The 22,407-nt window shown below is 49.4% G+C and overlaps 1 protein-coding gene across 1 annotated transcript; it reads right to left on the reverse strand.

The window, feature by feature from the left end:
- Positions 1-7,189: 7,189 nt before the first annotated feature.
- Positions 7,190-22,260, reverse strand: LOC308485374 (uncharacterized protein). Its single transcript, XM_081021222.1, has 7 exons — positions 22,073-22,260; positions 20,937-21,107; positions 18,864-18,971; positions 11,849-11,935; positions 9,384-9,550; positions 7,951-8,054; positions 7,190-7,461 (listed from the first exon to the last, which is right to left on the reverse strand). The coding sequence occupies exons 2-7, from the start codon at positions 21,103-21,105 to the stop codon at positions 7,305-7,307; spliced, it is 792 nt and encodes a 263-aa protein (XP_080877348.1). The 5' UTR covers positions 21,106-21,107; positions 22,073-22,260; the 3' UTR covers positions 7,190-7,304.
- Between the last annotated feature and the right edge of the window lie 147 nt (positions 22,261-22,407).

The raw sequence follows: 22,407 nt of genomic DNA on the forward strand, positions 1-22,407 counted from the left end.
TTGTTTTCTCAATGTGGTGCATGCAACAGCCCCGGGATTCCAGCTGCTTGCTGATTGGCTGCCTGCTCTCCCCTCCCACCATTCACAATCTCACCTGTATCTGAAAGGTAAGGTGAATTGTGATGGCATTTGGGGGTGGGGAGGCAGGGTGAGGCAGCAGTCTCTGGCATCCCATGTCAAAGAAAGTGGAGCAAGACCATCCCCACCCATCATGGGCAATGGTATCAACAAGCTCCTCACCTGCTTGGTGAGACTAGCCGTCTCCCATCTTCCTAGTCCCCGGAAATATTTTGAGCTGAAATCAGGTTTTGGGCTGTATGAGACAGTTGGGGAACAGTCATTGGGGGATCTGAAGCAAAGTTTCATCTGTACGCTGATGACACACTGCTCTTTCTTTGTGCCATCTGAATTGGATGTGGAAGTGAAGTTGGTTGGTTCTGCATTGATACCTGAGTGCAGTGGTGGACCGGATGGAGGTCAATCAACTGGTTTTAATTTTTTAAAATGATTTTTGTTAGGTGGTGGGTTGACATAGCAGCCGGCACAGCGATTTCTTCAAGTAGCTCTTTATTATGGTAAGCTGGAATAGAACTCACTGCGAACAGCTCAGCCGGCCTGTATTTATAGGCAGCCGGCTGTCAACATTGTAACCACAACAGCCCAGAGTTCCCGCCTAAAATAACTGCCGCGGACCTGAGTGAAAACTATCTACAGACCTGAGTGAAAACTATATACAGTATCCCCCTGTTGGCCCAGGGTGAAACTACACTACATAACAATTTTTATTGCCATTTAAAAACTTTACAGATCTTACAACATCTTTTCTCTTTACAATTGCATCCATAATCTATTTTTCTTTCCTTACATATTCATATTCAACAAACTGGTTTTAAATCCTGGCTCTGTGGGTGAATGGCTCCTGTATCCTGGAGATTGTTAGGATATTCCGTTCCACCCTAAGTACAGGCATGACTGTTGTGTGTCACATGCTTGTTTACACTCCAGCACAGCTTGCTGGGAACTTCCATTTGTGTAGAGCTTTTGCTTATGCTGCTTGCTTTTGGACACGAAGGAGAGAAGACATGTTTCCTTTTGTCCTGCTGTACGCTGAATAAACTGCTTGCAAATATGCTCACACAGCCAACTCCTGCCACTTCTGTTGCGCAGCGTTATTTACTCTGCTGAGTGTGCGTGCCCAGCTTCTGGAGGCTTCTGAAGCTCACGCCACAGTTTCATGCTGATCCAAGGACTGGAGATCGCTCGGCACACCGGCCGGTGGGCTGGGGCCTGCTGGGGGCCCACCAATTGCCCCCGATTCCTTGGCTGCATCCCGCAGAGATAGGTTAGTAACCTTTTTTGGGCAGGGTTGAACTGCTTCAGAAGAGAGAAGCATGTAGTCTGCAGATACTTCTAGATCCATCCCTTGTTGGAATCTCCGTTCAAACAAGCTGATAAGGCCTCACCTTCCTCCGAGCCGAGTCTTTGACAAGGCTCCAAGGCACATTCTTCAATCAGCAGAGTTCCCAGCAGCATGTGGAAGAGACGAGAGGTTTGGGCTACATTGTAAAGAGTTTTATTTCTAAACTACGCAGAACAAAAAAGACATCCTCTCTCTATGAAAGCAGAGAGCAAAGGAACAAAGGAACAAAGGAAACAGGAAACCACTAACGTCACATCCCGTCTCCCTTTCGTGAGACTGCAAGGTCTCTGGAATGTAAACAGAGTCCTGTGACTCCACGCAGCTGCACAGTGATAACAGAAACTAACATCTCTGTCACTTGAGGGACAATGAATCATAGAATTGTAGAGTAGGACGGGGCCCTGAGAATCATCTAGCCCAATGCAGGAATTGTCAGAGGTTCCATACGACCGAGCTGTAATGGCTCTCCTCCTCATTGTATCTTCGGAATCCATCCAGGTTCTCCTCCAACAATGATTAATGACCTAAGCCTTTGATGAGGCTCAGGCACGCTCCCCCGTTACGCAGAGTATCCAAACAGCAGAAGGAACCGAGAAATGTGCTCCATTGCTACGTTTATTCCTAACTACGGAGGATAGACAAGAATATACATCTGCTCTCTGTGAGCTGTAAGAGACAGTGAACAAATGGAACAAATGAACAGGAAACCAGTAACATCAACATCCGTCTCCCATCTCCCGTGCGACTTCCAGCAGTCTGGAATGTCTGGAATGTCAATAGAGTCTTGTGACTCCAAAAACTGCACAGTGGCATAACAGAAATCTAACAGGAATATGCAGCCGCCCCTTATGAGAATCGAACCTGCAACCTTGGCTTTGTCAACACCATATTCTAACCAACTATCAGTAGCTGGGAGTGCCTTCTTCCAGCTTCAGTTCCTAGGGAACTTATGGACCAAGATAGCTTGGCCATGGTAGCTTGAACTTTTTAAGTATTTTACTGCTGGCATCCCATCTGTCTTGGGGGACAACAGAAGAGCACACCTTCAAAGGTGACTGGAGAGTCACTGCACTTGTTGTGGCTAACTTCTTGTATATTTTGCTTCACTGTAAAACTTTGTGGTATATTTATGAAACAAACAAACAATAAATAAATAAATAAATATAATGAACCTGGAACTGGTAACTTCTAGAATGGATTGCTACCTTGCAGTCTTTGTGGAACTTCCCATGGTCTAAATCCAGAAGTTGCAAGTGGTCAGCTACAGTTCTGCCCCAATAGGAATCATGGAATTTTGCCTAAAATTGCCACCATAACGACAACAGCATATTAATATTGTTGTGAGTTGGGGAGGGGTGTCCTGTATGGTGCCTGAGTTCCTCCCAGTCCCCGGGGTCCTGGATCCAGCAAGGGTTAAAACCTAATAGAGGATCCCACTGTTGAACGAGCCGGGCAGGTTTCTCGTTGAGATTATGGCCCTAAGTGCCGTCATTAGTATAACAAAGGAAGTTGCTCTGTGCCAGAGGACAAATGGGTGAGCCCCCTCCCTCCCCTGGCAAGTAGTGAGAAGGGCAACAGTGAGTGCAGGGGTTGTGAGAGAGCTGGAAGAAGGCTGCAGGCAGAAGCCAGGGTGTGAGAGCCATGCTTGCTTTCTGTGGGATTCCAAGGCTGTGACTAGGGGGGAAGCAAGTTGGCATGCATCCAAGGAAACGGGGGCAATTGGCAAGCCCCCAGCTGGCTCCAGCCCATCGGCCGGTGTGCCGGGCGATCTCCAGTCCATGGTGCAGCATCAGCGACCTGAACTTCAGAAGCAAGGGCACGCTACTCAGCAGAGTAAACGCTACACAACAGAAGTGGCTGGAGAGGCTGTGTGAGCATATTTACAAGCAGTTTATTCAGCATAGGTAAGGTAAAGGGACCCCTGACCATTAGGTCCAGTCGTGGCCGATTCTGGGGTTGTGGCACTCATCTCGCTTTATTGGCCAAGGGATCCGGCATACAGCTTCCAGATCATGTGGCCAGCAGGACTAAGCCAGTTCTGGTGAACCAGAGCAGCGCACGGAAATGCCGTTTACCTTCCCGCCGGAGCGGTACCTATTTATCTACTTGCACTGGTGTGCTTTCGAACTGCTAGGTGGGCAGGAGCAGGGACCGAGCAACAGGAGCTCACCCTGTCACAGGGATTCGAACCGCCGAACTTCTGATCGGCAAGTCCTAGGCTCTCTGGTTTAACCCACAGCGCCACCCGCCTCCCTTTGATTCAGCATACATCAGGACAAAAGGAAACATGTCCGATCTCCTTCGTGTCCAAAGGAAGCAGCAAAAAGCAAAAGCTATACACAAACGGAAGTTCCCAGCAAGCTGTGCTGGAGTGTAAACAGACATGTGACATACAACAATTCCATACATCCTTAAGGTGGAACGGAATATCCCAACAGCAAGATCTTTTGGGGTGCTGATGCTGTGAGCCCCTCCATCCTAGGCTCAGACTGTGTATATGTGTAAATAAACCACGTTACATAAAGACACTGAAGTCTCAGCTGTTGCTCATTCTAAGGAATCTGGACCCTGGATGAGAGCCTAGAACCCCTGGGATCTTCCACTGCTCTGAGATTAGAGTGGCATGCGGAAAATGTTAGAACTGTAATGTGAGCAGCAAAAGCAATTAAGCTGGTGAAATAAAAGGGAGTTGAGAATGTACTTTTGCTATAAGCCATATAGAATCATAGAATTGTAGAGTTGGAACCCCAAGGGTCCTCTGGTCCAATCCTGTACAATGTGGGAATCTCTGCTAAAGCATCCATGATAGATACAGAAGGGATAAGTATTCTTGGGGAGCCAGAAGTCTACTTGACCAGGTGTCCCTCAGATCAATACTTTGAGCACATCTATTCGTGCCATTTCCTGGTAGGCAATTGAATTTCATGCTGGATCCTGTACACTGATTAGCTCAGCAAAGCATTGGAAAGGGAAGCAATCCTGTGGAACTAGCTGCAGAAATAGAATGAAATAGAACCCTCTGCCGTTCCAAAGTGCTCCTCTCTGGGGACAAATTATTAGGAATCTCGGGGTCACTTCCTAGGAGGTGACTTTGTACAGGTTTAAAATGGTCACTTCGCAATGGACGCTGCCAGCACATTGTCTTGAGGTGGGCCCCAGAAATTATTTTTATTGTGCGTTCTGCTGAAGTTTGGTATTTATATACTGTGCAGACATAAGGAGTCTGGTACGAGTGCTGGATGAAAGAATGAAGAAACTTGCGTTTTATTATTCCTGGCAGACAAAGCCAGACTGGGCAATATCTGGTTTTCATCATCGTGGTATATCACCAGCTAAGCATTGCAGTATACCGATATATCACAGCTTCTGGAGTAAGGATAGAGCAATGTAGAGGCATTGCCTGGCTTCACAGTTTTTCCTGCATTGTGATTTTTGCCTGTGTCAGTTCTAGGGATTTGCTGCCCTGCTGCAGAAGGCAGGGAGAGCTGAGCCAGCAGAGTTCACAGGGGCTGCAGGAACTGAGAGAAACATTGGCTGGCTTCACAGTTTTTCCCACGTTGTGATTTTTGCATGGCACACACGTCATGATTCGCGATATAATGCCAGGCCAAAAACCAATGCCACAATATGGACTTCAAACCAGTTTTGGATGATCTCTGCTGTCAGAATATGAGATCATCGCAGCTGCAGACAGCCAGCTTGTTTACATCACATGATGGGGCTGACTGTGGGAAACAAGGTTACAGTCAGTTCACAGGGCAGTTCACCGGAATTTGCTCAGTGTGTAATGTACAGGAAGTCTCTCTCTCTTGTTTGCTGGATTTTGAAGTGAATGGACATGTTTTCTGTAGTGCTGCAAAGTCAGAAATAAAAGCATGTAAATAGACGTTTCTGACTTTCTCCTTTCCCTGCCAGGGAAGCAGGAGGGAGGGGGTGTGCATCTCCCACGCTGGGAGGTGTCGCCTATTGAGACCTAGCCTGGATCCTGCGGGGATTGCAGCCAGGGAGGTCACCGGAGACCAAGCCGGGAGCCCGGGAGAGTTGCCAGCTTATCCCGAGGAGGCTTGTTTCCCAACAATATCACCCAGCCCTAATGGCCAATATGGAGTGAAGAGGTTAACACACATGCTCAGACACCCTTGAACTAGCTAAGCAGGAGAAGAAGAAACAGGGAAGCGAAGTCTGAAATGAACTGATCCAGCTTACCAACAAAAAGTTACTACTGTAAATGATAAGGAATCATTGAGGAGGAATGACAGGTCTGCTCTCGGTCAGAGAAATAAAACAGAGATGACAACCAGGTAGAAGAAAGCAAGACAGACTCTTTAAGACTCATCTTTATTGATCTGCTGCAAGAAAGTCACTCCCCGCCCCCAACAAAAGGAAGAGAAAGAGCCCTCAACAAAGCCAGGAACAACTTTTAAAACTGCAGAAAGTGTCCAGCGCCATTTGAGGATTGAACATGTTTGTTTATAAAAAGTGGCTTTGTTGGGTGTTATATTTAATTGGATGAAGCAAATATTGGTTTTATATGTGGACATATGAAGAATCGAAAACCCTTTACTTTGGCATCTTATTTGTCTTATCTTTATCTTGTAACCTCTTTTCTACTCTTTGTTTATTTATTTCTTTTTCTATTGCTTTCTCCTCTCCAAAGAGAGGGGTTTGCTCTCCCAGACCTGAAACTGTATTATGAGGCGGCATGTTTGTGTTGGATGAATGAATGGGTGGAACTAAAAAATGCCAACATCCCAGACCTAGAGGGGTTCAACCTATCTTTTGGATGGCATGCTTACCTTTACTATGGAAAAACCAAGCTACATAAGGGATTCCTAAACCACATAATAAGGAAGAACTTACGTAGTGTTTTGGCAAGACACAAAGACCTTCTAGAAAGGAAGACCCTTGATTGGATATCGCCTACTGGGGCTGTGGCAGTGAAAAAAGTAAATTTGGATAAGAATTGGGGTACTTATAAGGATCTCCTTAATTTTAAGAGATTTAAAAAAATAAAATAAGGAAGGGATTCCAAACTGGATTATAGATTGGTTTCAATATTTTCAACTAAGTGAGGTCTTTAAAAAGGATAAAGAAAGAGGAGGCTAAGAATTTGGGGGGAAATTGTATTAGGGAAAAACAAATAATAACCGTAATTTTTAAGTGGGGGGGCGGACTTTGGCCCGGCTCGTTTACATCGCGTGGTCCGGCGCGTGCTCGGCACTGCACATAAGTAAGAGGCGCCCAGATCACAGCCCAGATGGCCTCCTGCGAAGCCTCCCTCTAAGCGCCCGGTGCCCTTTATCTGCCCCCATCCGGGGAAGTCTGCGCCACAGGAGTGCCAGCAAGCAGATCAGGTGGCTTGCAGGCTGTGCCATCCTTGCTTGGCGCCAGGATCACACAGGGTGCTTCCCTGCTCCGCTCGCAGACTCCGCAGGGAGGCACGCAGGCAGCGACTCGGCCAGAAAGGGGCGCCCCACGACCGCTCCCAATCACGCCCGTCAGATACCCAGGCAGCCACAGCAAGAGGGGACGTGAAGGGGCTTCCCTGAGCCGGATGCAGAGTGCTCCGATGGGTGGCTGAGAGGAGAAGAGCGGGCTGCCCCACAGCGGGGAAGGAAGCGAGCCTCGACTCTCCTTCCCGGACACTCAGCCTGTGGTGCCCTCCAAAATCTGGCACCCTGGCGCCCTGCGCCACTAACGTCTATGGGTAAGACGCCCCTGAAACAACCTCTCAACTCTCTTGGTTTCAGCGAGCACAAAGAACAAGGCTTGCGTGGAATAGTATATTTCTGTTCATTCTTTCTAAGCAGACGTCTCCTGAAGTTGAACCATGGGATGAAACCCATTCTGTCTTCAGTCACGCGTTGGCCCAGGTTTTGCCAACTTAAATTTCTACGCTCTCCTTACAAACCCAGTTCCGTAGTTCGTGGCAATAGGTATCGCGCCAATTGTTTCCAGCTAGCGAAGGCACTATGGATGTGCAGTCCTTCTCCAGTCTTCTCTTGTTTTCTGTAAAGTAAGTGTTTTCCTCGTGCCAATACCTGGGACCAGAGAGGAAAGACTTCCATTAAATCCAAGACATACAGAGAGGCTGGGTCTACCAAGGCAACAGAATGAGGAGGATGTGAGAGGTGGCAAGACCTGTTGAGGCAAAATGGGCTGTGACACGGTTATGTACTGAGCTTGGATCCTAGAACAATAGGCAGGTAGGATCCTAGAAGGCAGCAACCTGATTGGTCTGCAGGAGCCACCCAATCCAGCTCCAGGCGGAAGTGAATCAGCAACCGGATTGGCCTGCAGGAGCAGTCCAATCAGGCTCCAGGAGGGGAGTTGAATCAGCCAATCACGCAGGACCCATTGTGTAAATCAGGGGTCAGCTGGCCTGGTGAGTTTGGGGGTGCATCACATATGCATGTGCAAGGCACCACAGCAGATTGTGTTGTAAAGATTACTTAACTTCTTTACATGCTCAAGAACAGTTCCCTAACACCTCTTGAAATACCCCCCCCCCTTTCTTAAAAAAGACTTACTGTTTTGTTACCCTGGAGCCATCTGTCCATTCCCATTTGCCTTCCTCCTTTTCATCTGTAAAACCAATCCAGGCGGGATCTTTGAGCTGAGAAGTGATGTAATTCTGCGGAAAGAAGGAACGACCTCAGCTGACAAAATGCCCCAATTCAGCTACCTAAGCCTGAGCAATGTGGCAGTAAGGAACTGCACATTGAATGCTGTGACTTGTTGCGAGGCAGACGGAAACATGTACTTCGAGGTAGATAATAAAAATGGCTTGGAACCTCTGCGGAGTTAATTTTTTCACTTGCCCCCTCATTGAGGGGAGGAGGGACTGGATTTCGAAGACTTGCCGGGGCTCTGGTGGGGCATAATTATAATTATAATTAATTGCTTTGACTGGACGTGGAGGGGAGAACCTGGAGGCCAGCCAGGCAGGACTTTGGCAAAACATTGGGTGACTCCCTGTTAGAAATTGAAAGTGGAATTTTACAGCCGCATCAGAAGAGATGAAAACAAAGAGAGAGACCTCTCCAGAGTAACTCCGAGTCATCAAAGGAGATCAGGAACTAATTAATATGGACATAATATTTGATAACAGAACAATTGATGGAACTTAAAACCTCACACAGGAAGAAGAAAAGAGAACTTCGTTTGCAAATTTACAAACTACTATATGTGTTAATGGGACGCGGGTGGCGCTGTGGGTAAAACCTCAGCACCTAGGGCTTGCCGATCGCATGGTCGGCGGTTCGAATCCCCACGGCGGGGTGCACTCCCGTCGTTCGGTCCCAGCGCCTGCCAACCTAGCAGTTCGAAAGCACCCCCGGGTGCAAGTAGATAAATAGGGACCGCTTACCAGCGGGAAAGTAAACGGCGTTCCGTGTGCTGCGCTGGCTCACCAGATGCAGCTTGTCACACTGGCCACGTGACCCGGAAGTGTCTCCGGACAGCGCTGGCCCCCGGCCTATAGAGTGAGATGAGCGCACAACCCTAGAGTCTGGCAAGACTGGCCCGTACGGGCAGGGGTACCTTTATATGTCTTAATACGAATTGAAGTTAATCATTGTAGCTGTGGTATAAGGGATTTTATGGAGAATGGATTGCATTTGGTTTGAGCAATAGTCTGGAGTCAGAACTAAAGAGAACCAGACCCTGGAGTACAGCACATGGGAAGCCATACAAAATTTATAACTGGCTATGTAATTGATTTGTATCTGAATTGGTATTGCTATTGGGTGTTAATATAATTTGACGCATATTGGATTTTTGTAATTGAAAATGAATAGAAATTATTTAAAACAAAAACAAAAAACAAAGCAGCCATGGAAATAGCTGCAAGAAATCATAACACATTTGCAGGCGAGGGCAAGAAGAACCAAGGTTGACAGGAGAATTGGGCACTAGAGAGGTTGACCACTTTGTGGAAGAGAGAAAGAAAAATATATATAACCTGTTCTTCATCACTTAAGACGGAGGCCAGGTGGGCATCTCTGGACACACAGAAGTTCTCTGCATCATACCAGGTCTTTCTTCCTTTTGAAACATAGTAGAGATTCCTCCCAAAAGTATCCCAGGTACCAGCAGATCTGGCTTTAGTATCTTTCTTGTAGAGACTTTCTATGAGTGAAAGAGAGGGATGCTGCTATTGCATGGTACATGGACTGCGAGCAGTTGTGTTCAAAACCCTGTCCATCCCATATGTGATGTGGGGTGCGTCATTCGCTCTTGCAGCCTAGCCTACCTAGAGGAAGAAGTGGCAGAGACCTCTAAGCTTCCTTGTGTTACATAATCACAGGACTGGGAATGCCACGCAAGACCTGGAGACTGGGGTAGGGCCATCCACAAAACGATGGTGGGGTTGTGCCAGAGCACAAGAATTCTGGGCAACGGTATTCAGAGAAACTGATAAGACCTTAAACTGCTGCATTATCCCAACTTCTCCATTAGCACTTTTAGCTATGCTACAAAAATAAAATTGTTTATTTCCTTTACATCTGGTGGGAGGGTGTTCCACAGCACAGGCGCCACCACCAAGAAGGCCCTCTGCCTGGTTCCCTGTAACTTCGCTTCTTGCAGTGAGGGAATCACCAGAAGGCCCTTGGAACTGGACCTCAATGATATGAGATGGGGCGACGGGCAGGGCCGTAGCTAGGGGATGGTGAGGTGGGCCCCCGCCAGGGGCGCAGGCGATTGGGGGGCGCAAAATCGGCTAAAAAAATGTCCATAAATATAAATATTGATTATTGCCTCATAAGAAATGGTTTTTAATAGAGGGTGAATTGAATAGGTGGAGGGGGGGGGTTGGAGGAGAGGCAGAAAGAAGAGCTAATTTGTCCGTGGCTAGGGGACGCAATCTGGATGGTTCTGCCAGGGGCGCAAGATCACCTCGCTACGGTTCTGTCAATGGGCCTAAGTGGTGAGGGACCTTTTTCGGCTCCACAAACCAGATCCTTCATCAGGATCAGCCTCATGCACAAGTTTTGACAAGTGGCTAGGACTGGTTCTTGACTGGAGAAATCATATGCATCGGGCACACAGAGGTGGTTTGAGGGTAGCATGCCCGGTGCGTTTGCACTAGGTGTCATCCTGCAGCAGGCACCAGAAACCCAAAACCACTAAAATGCCTATATTACGCAAATCCCATTGAAAAAACACGTAAACGTAATAGGCCATATAGTAACAATTGCAAAGTTATTTAGTAGAAACTACTTCTCAAAAATTAAATACAGCTTCTTACAATGTCAAAATCAACATCGCGACATAATATATTAAAATGTAGCTTTCCAGCTGACCACCAAGTTCAGTATGTACAAAATACAAGTCCTATATTGTCAGTGCCCTGCTACATTCTACATTCTAATTTCTCCATCTTCTCTTGTATTTTTCTGTCTGTCATATTCCTTAGAAGAGTGGCATGAAATAATCTTCTAAGTGTCTAATGAAGATGATTGGGCTGGCAGACAAAATAATAATAATAATAATAAATAATTTTATTTATATCCCGCCCTCCCCAGGCGAAGCCGGGCTCAGAGCGGCTAACAACAGTAAAAGTAACACAGCATTCTAAAATCAATTCATTTTAAAATCAATTCAAAATCAAATTAAATTAATGGCACTGATGGATGCTGGCCCAGGCAGACAAGACAAGGATTCCTGGATTCCCTGTTTGGCCCAAAGATTTTTTCCCTGCAACGGTTGGGCTTTTCTGCTGACCTGTGGCTCCACAAGCAGTTGCTTCAGTGGAGGAGGGGGTTTGATTTAAAGGCAAACCTGTCCGATTTGCACTCTCCGAAAAGACCTGAAACACAACCACTCCTCAAAAGTTACACTCCTCTGGGTTTTGAAATGCAGTTCGCCAGGCAAGGAACTTTGGGAAAAGGCATAGACTAGGGTGAAGGGAGTGTTGAAATGCCTATGTTTGTGATGACAACGGGGGAGGAGGGCGGGGACCGCATCCTCTTAAGAGGAAATTACTTTGCAAAAAATAAAAATTGCATCTGAAGCAAAACCGCAAGCAAAACTGGGCATATTGAGGAGAAACGTGCGCTGAAATGCTCTTGCATTTTCATAACAACCTGTTTTAAATAAATGCAAACTGCTGTGGAAATGTGGGAAACTGAGAAGCTGAATAAAGAAACCAAAACTGGCAGATCAGGGCCTGGGTAAACGCAAGAGAAAGCTGCCCAATGGCTGAGATTGAACACTGATATGTCCCAGCTCCTTCCCTTAGCCGGTGCTCTGTGCCAGCATTTAATGTTCATTCGGGGTGGCCTTTAATTTTTGTGGAAGCTAAGGGTGTGCCCCCTCTTTTGCAATTCCAGCATTCCACCCTTTCAGTTTCTGGCTCACCGCCATATCTATTTGCCCCCTTGCGTTCCCAGAGTGTGCCCTCTATTTTGACATGTAGGTACTTACGGTAGTTTTTCTTCTGCTCAGCATATTCATGCTGGTTGCTTTTCAATGTGTCCATCAACGTCAAAGCAAAATCTGATACCTTTATGGCTGAAAGTATTCCCAAAATTAGAATGAGAGTTTCTTCAGCACCAGCCCAACCCAGACCCAGACACGTTTGCTTCTTCATTTGAACATGTTATAGGGTTCCCATATTATAAAAAGGTAAAGGGTAAAGGGGACCCCTGACCATTAGGTCCAATTGTGACCGACTCTGGGGTTGCGACGTTCATCTCGCTTTATTGACCAAGGGAGCCAGCGTACAGCTTCCGGGTCATGTGGCCAGCATGACTAAGCCGCTTCTGGTGAACCAGAGAAGTGCACAGAAATGCCGTTTACCTTCCCGCCGGAGCGGTACCTATTTTTCTACTTGTACTTTGACGTGCTTTCGAACTGCTAGGTTGGCAGGAGCTGGGACCGAGCAACTGAGCTCACCCCGTCACGGGGATTCAAACCGCCAACCTTCTGATCGGCAAGCCTAGGCTCTGTGGTTTAACCCACAGCGCCACCCATTATAAAAAGGAGGACACCCTAAAACGTCAAAAAAAACCCACCATTTTTTTATTGATTTGCCTAAGATCTAAAGTGCTGCCTTTCGGAAATTCCCTCCCCCCCCCCCAACTGAAATCCCAATAATGAGGACAAGGCAGGGATGCCCCCTGTCTCCACTGTTGTTAATCCCAACACTGGAAGTGTTAAGTAGAGAAATATGGGGAAATGATGACATAACAGGAATTAAGGTTGGGCTGAGAGAGTCCGAAGTCAAAGCCTTGTGGACAACGTTGTGTTGACGTTGGAAAATCTGATAGAAAGTGTCCCAAGGACAACAGAAACAATAACAAAATTTGGCAACTTAGCAGGATTCTACAGTATATAAATAAGGGGAAGGGGGGAATGATAGTTAAAAATCTAGACTCACAGGCAAAAGAAAGACTTGAGAATATTACGAGAATTAAAACGGGGGTTAAATATTTGGGGAAATGGATATCAGCAAAGAACTTAAACCTTTTCCAGGATAACTATGTTACAATTGTGGGATGTAATCAAATGCAACATTCCTTCCTTAGAAGGTTGTTTTAAACTGTGATTAAGAAGTTTCAGTTGTGCTAGCATTGTCAATAAATATTAGTGCTGGCATGTTCGCTGCTCTGACCTCCTTTGGAGGAAGTTGGGGGGTCTATATCTAAATAATAAGAATAAGTTCTATTTTTCTAGGAAAAGGGTTAGTGGAACTCACCATCAACTTTCCCCTTGTTCTTTTAGAATGGCAATGGTGCCCACCTGAGAAGTGCCGGAACTCAGTTCTAGTGAGTTCCAGCTGGGAGGGAAGCACTGGGAACATCCTATCATGATTTGATGTTATGGTGGATATTGCTATATACACAGAACCCACAAACTTCCTATAAAGGCTAGCCAAAATTCCACATCTGTATCTTCAGGAGTTGCCAACAAAGGTCCGTATAGTTAAAGCTATGGTTTTCCCAGTAGTGATGTATGGAAGTGAGAGCTGGACCATAAAGAAGGCTGATCACCGAAGAATTGATGCTTTTGAATTATGGTGCTAGAGGAGACTCTTGAGAGTCCCATGGACTGCAAGAAGATCAACTCTCTCCGTTCTGAAGGAAATCAGCCCTGAGTGCTCACTGGAAGGACAGATCCTGAAGCTGAGGCTCCAAGACTTTGGCCACCTCATGAGAAGAGAAGACTCCCTGAAAAAGACCCTGATGTTGGGAAAGATGGAGGGCCCAAGGAGAAGGGGACGACAGAGGACGAGATGGTGGGACAGTGTTCTGGAAGCTACGAACATGAGTTTGACCAAACTGCGGGAGGCAGTGGAAGACAGGAGTGCCTGGCATGCTCTGGTCCAGGGGGTCACAAAGAGTCGGTGAAATATACTCAGAGTCGCAAAGTGATTTCATGCTCTTTATTCAGCTCATAGTGGTGAGGAGGAATGAATAAATGTCCCCTCACAGTATCTGCTTTATATACATTATTTACACAATGGGCTGCACATGATTGGCTAATTCTGGAATTCTACTGTAAGCCAATCAGGTTGTGGATTCACTTCTATCTGGAGCAGGATTGGGTGGTTCCTGCCAACCAATCATACTGCTGCATTGTTCTAGGACCAATCAGACTGCTGCATTCTGAATCCTATTGTTCTAGGACCAATCAGACTGCTGCCTTTTGGATCCTATTGTTCTAGGACCAATCAGACTGCTACAGTTTGGATCCTATTCAACTCAGTACATAACACCCCTCCCCTCTAAGTTCCAGTCCTGCCCGGGAGGTCGCATTCATAGTCCTCAAGGTATGCCGGCGGCCTACGTGTGCGTTGTGGCCTGGGGTGTTCCCTGGTCCGGGCTCCGGGTTCTGGCTCGTGTTCCAAGGATGCTGGCTGTGATGCGGCTGTTTGGTCTGGTGCAACCGGCTCGCTCAGTCGTGGTTCTGGTTCCGGTGTCCTTTCGGCCTCACGGGTCCTCTCTGTATTTACTGATTCTGCCTCTCCTGCTGGCCCCTCCTGCTCTATGGGCCTCACTGCCCCGCTGTTCCCTTGGGACTCCTCTGACCTGTCCTCCTCCTGGTTTTCTCCCGGGAATCGTCGCCGTATCTGGTCGCAGTGGCGGCGCCAGCATTGCCCCCCATCCGTTAGCACCTCGTACGACACGGGGCCAGTGACCCTGGTGATTGTGGCGGGTACCCATGCTGGGCCTGCCCCAAAATTCTTTGCGTACACTGGGTCCTGGGCCTCGAAGGTCCGGGGGTTCCTGCCTTCCCCCACCACTACCTCATCCTGAGCTCTATCGGGGTGAAGGCGGTCCAATCTGATTGCAAGGCGCCGACCCATTAGTAGTTCAGCGGGGCTCCGGCCAGTCGTTGAGCTGGGGGTGCTGTGTTGTGCTAGAAGGAATGTGGCAAGGCGGTACTCCCAGTCCCCTTGCGTCATGCGGCGAAGGGTGTCCTTGGTGGTCCGCACCATGCGTTCTGCTTGGCCATTGGTGGCAGGGTGGAACGGCGCCGAACGGATGTGGCGGATGGCGTTCTGCGCTGTGAAGGTTTGGAATTCTCCTGACGTAAATGCAGTCCCGTTGTCTGAGACGAGAGTGTCAGGGAGCCCGTGGGTTGCAAACAGCCTGCGTAGTACCCGGATGGCTGCGGACGTGGAAGTGGACGGTACCAGTGCGACTTCCAGCCATTTGGTGTAGGAGTCCACCACTATGAAGAATGTTTTCCCCTGAAAGGGGCCAGCGAAATCCACATGCAGGCGTGACCATGGTGCTCGGGCGGACTCCCAGGACTGGACTGGGGCCCTTGGGGGATCTGGGCGGGATTCTTGGCAGGCCTGGCAGTGTTTGACCCAGGCCTCTATCTCTCCATCGATCCCCGGCCACCACACATAACTCCTGGCAAGGGCCTTCATTCTTACTACCCCTGGATGTGTCTCATGTAGGGCTGTGAGGACCCTTTTGCAGAGGGGCTGGGGAACAACGACTCTGCTTCCCCATAACAGGCACCCCTTGTGGGCCGACAGTTCATGTTTGCGGGTTGTGTAGCCGGCGAATTCTGGCCCGGGGCTGCTGCTGGGCCATCCCCTCCACACCCAGTCCAGGACCCGGGAGATGACCCTATCTTTCTTGGAATGGTGTGCAACTTCTTGTGCCTGAATGGGGCGGTCGGGAAGCAGCTCCAGGCTCATAACCTCTTGTGCAGGTGCTGGGTCAGGGCCTGTTTCCGGTAGTGGTAGCCTGCTGAGGGCGTCCGCATGGCCCATCGCCTTCCCAGGTCGGTGAATCAGTGCATACTGGTAGCTGGCAAGGAAAATTGACCACCTGAGGACGCGAGGAGACAGCACTTGGGGGGTCTGCTTTTCGGGGGCAAACAAGCCAAGCAACGGCTTGTGGTCAGTCACCACGGTGAAGGGCCGCCCGTACAAGAAATCATGGAATTTTTTTACTCCCTTTACGATTGCCAGACCCTCCTTGTCGATTTGCGAGTAGTTCCGCTCGGTTGTGTTGAGTGTCTGGGAAAAGTACGCCACCGGTACCTCTCTTCCATCCGGGAGTTGGTGCCCCAGGACAGCTCCAATGCCATAGGGTGAGGCGTCGCATGCTAGCACCACCGGCAGCCTCTCGTCGAAGTGTGCCAAGACCGAGTTTGAGACAAGCAAGTCCTTGACTGCCTGGAATGCGGCCTCCTGGCGCTGGCCCCACACCCAAGGGGCCCGCTTGTCCAGGAGTCTGTGTAGGGGCTCCGCTACCGCCGCCTTGTGGGGAAGGAAGGAATGGTAAAAGTTCAATAGTCCCAAGAAGGCCTGAAGTTCAGTCTTGCTCTTGGGCGCTGGGGCATCACAAATGGCCCGTACCTTGTCCCCAGTCGGGTGGACCCCTTCTGCGTCCACCATAAATCCCAGAAAGTCCACCTGAGGCACTCCTAGTAGACATTTTTCCCGCTTCACCTTGAGACCCGCCGTCTGGAAACGGTGCAGAACGGTGCGGAGGCGGTCCTCAAACTCCTCTGGTGTGGGGCCGGCAATCAACACATCATCGAAGAAGGGGGTGACGCCAGGAATCCCTTTAAGGAGAGAGTCCATTATATTCTGGAATATGCCTGGTGCCACGCTGACACCGAATTGCAGCCGCTTTACCCTGAACGCTCCTCTGTGCGTCACAATCGTCTGTGCCTCTGCTGTGGCCTCATCTACTGGCAGCTGTTGATATGCTTGGGCCAAGTCCAGCTTGCCAAAAATTTTCGACCCAGCCAGGGTGGCAAGGACATGGCTGACCACTGGCACTGGGTATGCGTGGGCCGTGAGGGCCTTGTTTATGGTACATTTGTAGTCTGCGCAGATGCGGACCGAACCATTAGGCTTGACGGGTGTGACGATTGGGGTTTCCCAGGGAGCATTAGGCACCGGCTCCAGCACTCCTTGCTCTACGAGTCGGTCCAATTCCTCGTCTATACGGGGTTTCAAGGCGAACGGGACCCGGCGGGCCTTGAGCCTGACCGGTCGTACTGCGGGGTCAAGCTGTAGCGCAATGGGGGGGCCCGTATACTGTCCCAATTTCCCATCGAAAACCCCTGGAAATTCCTTGCATATGGCGTCCACGTCCACTTGTAAGCTAGTGTGGTTCACCCCGGTGACAGCTAGCCCCAGTGGTCCAAACCATGCCAATCCCAGTAAGCTAATGTAGGGGCCCTTGACCACAAGCAAGTCCAGTTGCCGCGTCCGCCCTCGGTATTGCACCCTGAAGGTCCCCACCCCCATTGTGGGGACCTTACGTTTCTGGAAGTCCCGGAGGGTGAATGGGGCCGGCCTGAGTTTGGGACCCCCAGTGGGACACAGTTTCCTTAAGGTCCTTGCCGAGATTATGGATAGAGTTGAACCCGTGTCAAGCTCCATGCGGCATGGGGCCCCCTCTATCTGTACCTCTACATAAATTTTCTCTACGTTGGGGTGGGGCAACTGGTATACCTGGAAGTCCGTGAGCTCCGTCGAGTTGCCTTGGTGCGTTGGGCCCCGGGACCTGGGGCTCTTGGATTGGTCATCTGATGCCTGGTGTCGGGTGGGCCGAGCCCGACACACCCGGGCGATGTGTCCCGATTTTCTGCACTGCCTGCACTCTGCGTTGCGGAAACGGCAGGTCCTCCTCTCGTGACTCTCCCCGCAGCTTGCGCAGTTCCCTCCTTCTCGTCGAGGCAGCTGTGGTCTGTGCGCTGCTTGAGTGCGCTGCTGTACTCGGTGCACCTCCTCCCTGTCGGATCCTGAGTCGTCGGTGAGGTCTTCATGGTGGACCCTCGGTTGGGATGGCAGGCTCGGCCGTGCCTCTTGGGTCGACCTCTCGGCAGCTTCTGTTGCCAGGGCCTCCTCCAGAGCGACCTGGAACGTTAGGTCCTTCTTAGCGTAGAGGCGCCGTTGCAGCTTCTCATCCTTCAGGCCACCGACGAGGCGGTCACGAAGCATGTTCTCCAGCTCTGAGAAGTTGCAGAACCGGGCGGCTTGGCGGAGAGAGGTCACAAACCCAGTTATGGTTTCCCCAGGGGCTTGCCGCTTTGCGTAGAAGGCATTTCGACGAGCCACCACTGAGGGCTGCGGCGAAAAGTGCCCCTTCAGCTGTTCCATTATTGTTTTGTATGGAACAGTAGCGACGTCTTCAGGCGCAAGGAGAGCCCGGGCGATTTCAAACGTCTCCTCTCCGCAGACGCTGAAGAATATCGCCCTCTTCTTGGCGTCTTCTTCGTCGGTGACCCCTTTGGCTTCTAGGAGGAAGGTGAAACGGGAGGCGTACGCTTCCCAGTCTCCAGATGCTGGGTTGAATGGCGAGAAGCTGCTGTTGGCTGCCATTCTGAGTTCCTTGTGCCCCGGAGCTGAAGCCTGGATACACGGTGCGAGGCAGCGGTGCGGCAGTTGGCGGTGCTGCGGTGCTGTGTGTGGCAGTCAGCTCAGCGGGATCCCACCTTCGTCGCCAGTGAAATATACTCAGAGTCGCAAAGTGATTTCATGCTCTTTATTCAGCTCATAGTGGTGAGGAGGAATGAATAAATGTCCCCTCACAGTATCTGCTTTATATACATTATTTACACAATGGGCTGCACATGATTGGCTAATTCTGGAATTCTACTGTAAGCCAATCAGGTTGTGGATTCACTTCTATCTGGAGCAGGATTGGGTGGTTCCTGCCAACCAATCATACTGCTGCATTGTTCTAGGACCAATCAGACTGCTGCATTCTGAATCCTATTGTTCTAGGACCAATCAGACTGCTGCCTTTTGGATCCTATTGTTCTAGGACCAATCAGACTGCTACAGTTTGGATCCTATTCAACTCAGTACATAACAGTCGGACACGACTAAACGACTAAATAACAACAATCTTCAGGAGATTTCTGCCTTTTCAGTCCTCAGAGCTATGGAAACTGTGCCGCGCCCCGCATTTCGAAACCGGAATTGGAAATAAACAGTTATTCCTATCCCACTTACCATTTCCGTAATTGAGCTTAGGGCGTCTGTACGAAGCGGCCATTGAGCTTCTGAGTCTGTTCAACGACGGTTCAAGGTGATGGGGTGGTTCCGCTAGCATACTGCTATCTAAAGGTATTAAGACAAGGACAGGAACTCAGATTTCCAGCTGCCAAACAACTGCCCCCCCCCCCCCAATAACCCCATAATAAGCACATGAAACTGCCATATTCAGAGGTTGAGCCATGTTCCACCAAGCCTTGGACTGTCTTCTCAACAGGTAGTAGCTCTTCAGAGACTCCTGCAAAGCCCTCTACCAGCTACCCAGCCTGAGATCACAGAATCATAGAGTTGGAAGGGACTCCAATGGCCATCTAGTCCAACCCCCTGCATTGCAGGAATCTCAGCTAAAGCATCCATGACAGATGGCTATCCAACCTCTGCTTTAAAACCTCCAAGGAAGGAGAGTCCAGGCGAACTTCCCTGGGGAGAGCATTCCATAGACGGGGAGCCACTGCAGAGAAGGCCCCGTTTTCATGTTGCCACCCTCTGTATCTCTCGAGGAGGAGGTACACGAATGAGGGCCTCAGAAGATGATCTCAGGGTCCAGGTAGGTTCATATGGAAAGAGGCGGTCCTTGAGGTATTGTGGTCCTGAGCCATTTAAGGCTTTATAGGTCAAAACCAGCACTTTGAATTGGGCCCAGAAACTAATCGGTAGTCAGTGCAGTCGGACCAGGATCGGTGTAATATGTTCAAACCATCTTGCTCCGGTGAGCAACCTGGCCACTGAATTCTGCACCAGCTGAAGTTTCTGAACCGTCTTCAGAGGCAGCCTGACATATAACGCATTGCAGTACAGTGGTACCTCAGGTTACAGACGCTTCAGGTTACAGACTCCGCTAACCCAGAAATAGTACCTCAAGTTAAGAACTTTGCTTCAGGATGAGAACAGAAATCGTGTGGTGGTGGCGTGGCAGCAGCGGGAGGCCCCATTAGCTAAAGTGGTACCTCAGGTTAAGAACAGTTCAGGTTAAGAACGGACCTCCAGAACAAATTAAGTTCTTAACCTGAGGTACCACTGTAATCTAACCTTGAGGTTACCAGAGCTTAGACAATAGTAGTTAGGCTATCCCTGTCCAGATAGGGGCGTAGCTGGGCCACCAGCCAAAGCTGATGGAAGGCTGTATAGTTACTTATCTGCTTGGCTTGGGGGGTCACAAAACGGCACACCCTCCAACATTTCTCCAATGAAAATAAAGACGTCCTAAGGGAAAATGGGACATTCCAGGATCAAATCAGAAATCGAGACGGCTTCTGTAAATCTGTGATTGTCCCCGTGACTGGTATACACTCATGGTTTATAAAAATAGGAAGAATTAAGGAATGCTTTTCATAACATAGATGGACACATTACGTGTTGCTTGTAATGTTAACAATGTGTTATTAAAATTTGATGCCAGAGGTTTCTGCAGAGCAACCAGGAACCAGGCAATAGGCAAACTGCATTGTTACCAACAAAAAACAGGTAAGGGATGTTATTTAATGTACAGTGGTGCCTCTGGATACGAACGGGATCCGTTCCGGAGCCCTGTTCACATCCTGAAGTAAACGTAAGACATGACTGCGCATCTGCGCGGGTCGCGTTTCACCACTTCCGCGCATGCGCATGACGGCATTTTGAGAGTCTGTGCATGCGCAAGCGGCGAAACCCGGAAGTAACGCGCTCCATTACTTCCAGGTCACCGCGGAGCTACTTCAACCCGAGGTATGACTGTACCAGTATGTCCTGTGACGTTTTAGAACAAAGTATCTAATATCGTTCTAATAACGTTTAAAAGTTCAGCGTAGATCCAGCCCTGGAAAACAAGGGTGCTTGGAGTGTCTGTACATGCTAAGGGCCCCTTCAACAAGCCTGCCGCCAGGTGTGGGGTGCCAACAGACACATCTTAGCTGTGCCCAGCCCTCCTCCCCTGTTCACTGCGCAAGGGCACCTTGTTCAACCCTCTGTCCTTTAGCAGGAGAAACCAAGCGGCACAGTTTGTTCAGGAGCAGCTTGGGGAAGGTGTGTGTCAGCAGACAGAGTTGAACTTACAGAGATAGCCCATCACTGCAGCTATGGTACCGAAGACCAATACTGTCCCACCAATGCACATCCATATCATCTTTAAACGTTGCGGTGTCATGCCAGGATGTTCTGGTGCTGGTGGTGCTGCCGCCGCCGCCTTTGCTGGTGCTGGTGCTGGTGGTTTCTTGGGGGCCATGGCTGCAATGACAAGAAGGAAGAAAGACCCATGAAGACAACAAATTGAGGGGCAAGTTCATCATCAGGCCCCCTGCCTTTTGCCTATTCAGGGATTTGGGTGCTGCACTCAGGAGAATCATCTGGAGAAGGTGGGAAAGGAGGGGCAGTTGCCTAACAGATTTTAACTGTTCTTGTAAGTTCTCAAATAATGACATTCACTGCGGAAAGGGAACAGTTTAAGCTCCAGTAATGGGGTAAAGGTAAAGGTACCCCTGACCGTCAGGTCCATTCGCGGACGACTCTGGGGTTGCATGCTCATCTCTTTCTATAGGCCAAGGGAGCCGGCGTTTGTCTGCAGACAGCTTCCGGGTCATGTGGCCAGCATGACTAAGCCGCTTCTGGCCAACCAGAGCAGCGCACGGAAACGCCGGTTACCTTCCCGCCGGAGCGGTACCTATTTATCCACTTGCACTTTGACGTGCTTTCGAACTTCTAGGTTGGCAGGAGCAGGGACCGAGCAACGGGAGCTCACCCCGTCGCGGGGATTTGAACTGCCAACCTTCCAATCGGCAAGCCCTAGGCTCAGTGGTTTACACCACAGCACCACCCACGTCCCTCCAGTAATGGAGAGCTGATGTTAAAAAAAATCAGGGATTGCCTAAATGAGGGTTGCCATATTTCAAAAAGTGAACATCCGTACACAAAGGTTGTTGAGCTTTTGGGGCAAAATTGACACCCCCACCCCAAAAAAGAGAGAGGTTTCTGAGCTATTTTTAAAGGGAAATAACCGAAAACAACACTAGCGACATAGGTTGCCATATGATCAGATTTTCCCGGACATTTTTTTGTGATTCTTTGCCCGGACATTGCTTCCGACTGCGGTATTCCGGCTATGTCCGGAAAATTCTGGACAGATGGCAACCCTGGCATAAGAAAATCTTCCCAACATTGGATAATCTGCTGTAGTGTCGAGGCAACTACTGTACCTTCTGCTTGTGGTTCACTTTAGGATTCCCTTCCAGATTATCTGTCAAGGATTTCCCTTGCTCTTCTTCGAGTCTGATTCTCTTGAACCCTACGCTATTTCTGCTCTATATTTCCCATGGATTCTTATGCCTCCCTCCCACGGCCTTATACTCGCTTCCTTTGTCCTCCCAGGATGGTGCAAGCAGCAGCAGCCCTGTGACACAAGCCGCTTGCTGATTGGCTGCCTGCCCTGCCCTGCCACCATTCACCATCACAAGCACACCTGTGGCTGAAAGGTAAGGCAGATTGTGATGGCGCTGGGCCTGTGAGGCAGCAGTCTTTGGCATCGAAGTAG

Source organism: Podarcis pityusensis (assembly GCF_964106645.2).
Source record: "Podarcis pityusensis genome assembly, chromosome: 9".
NCBI lineage: Eukaryota > Metazoa > Chordata > Lepidosauria > Squamata > Lacertidae > Podarcis > Podarcis pityusensis.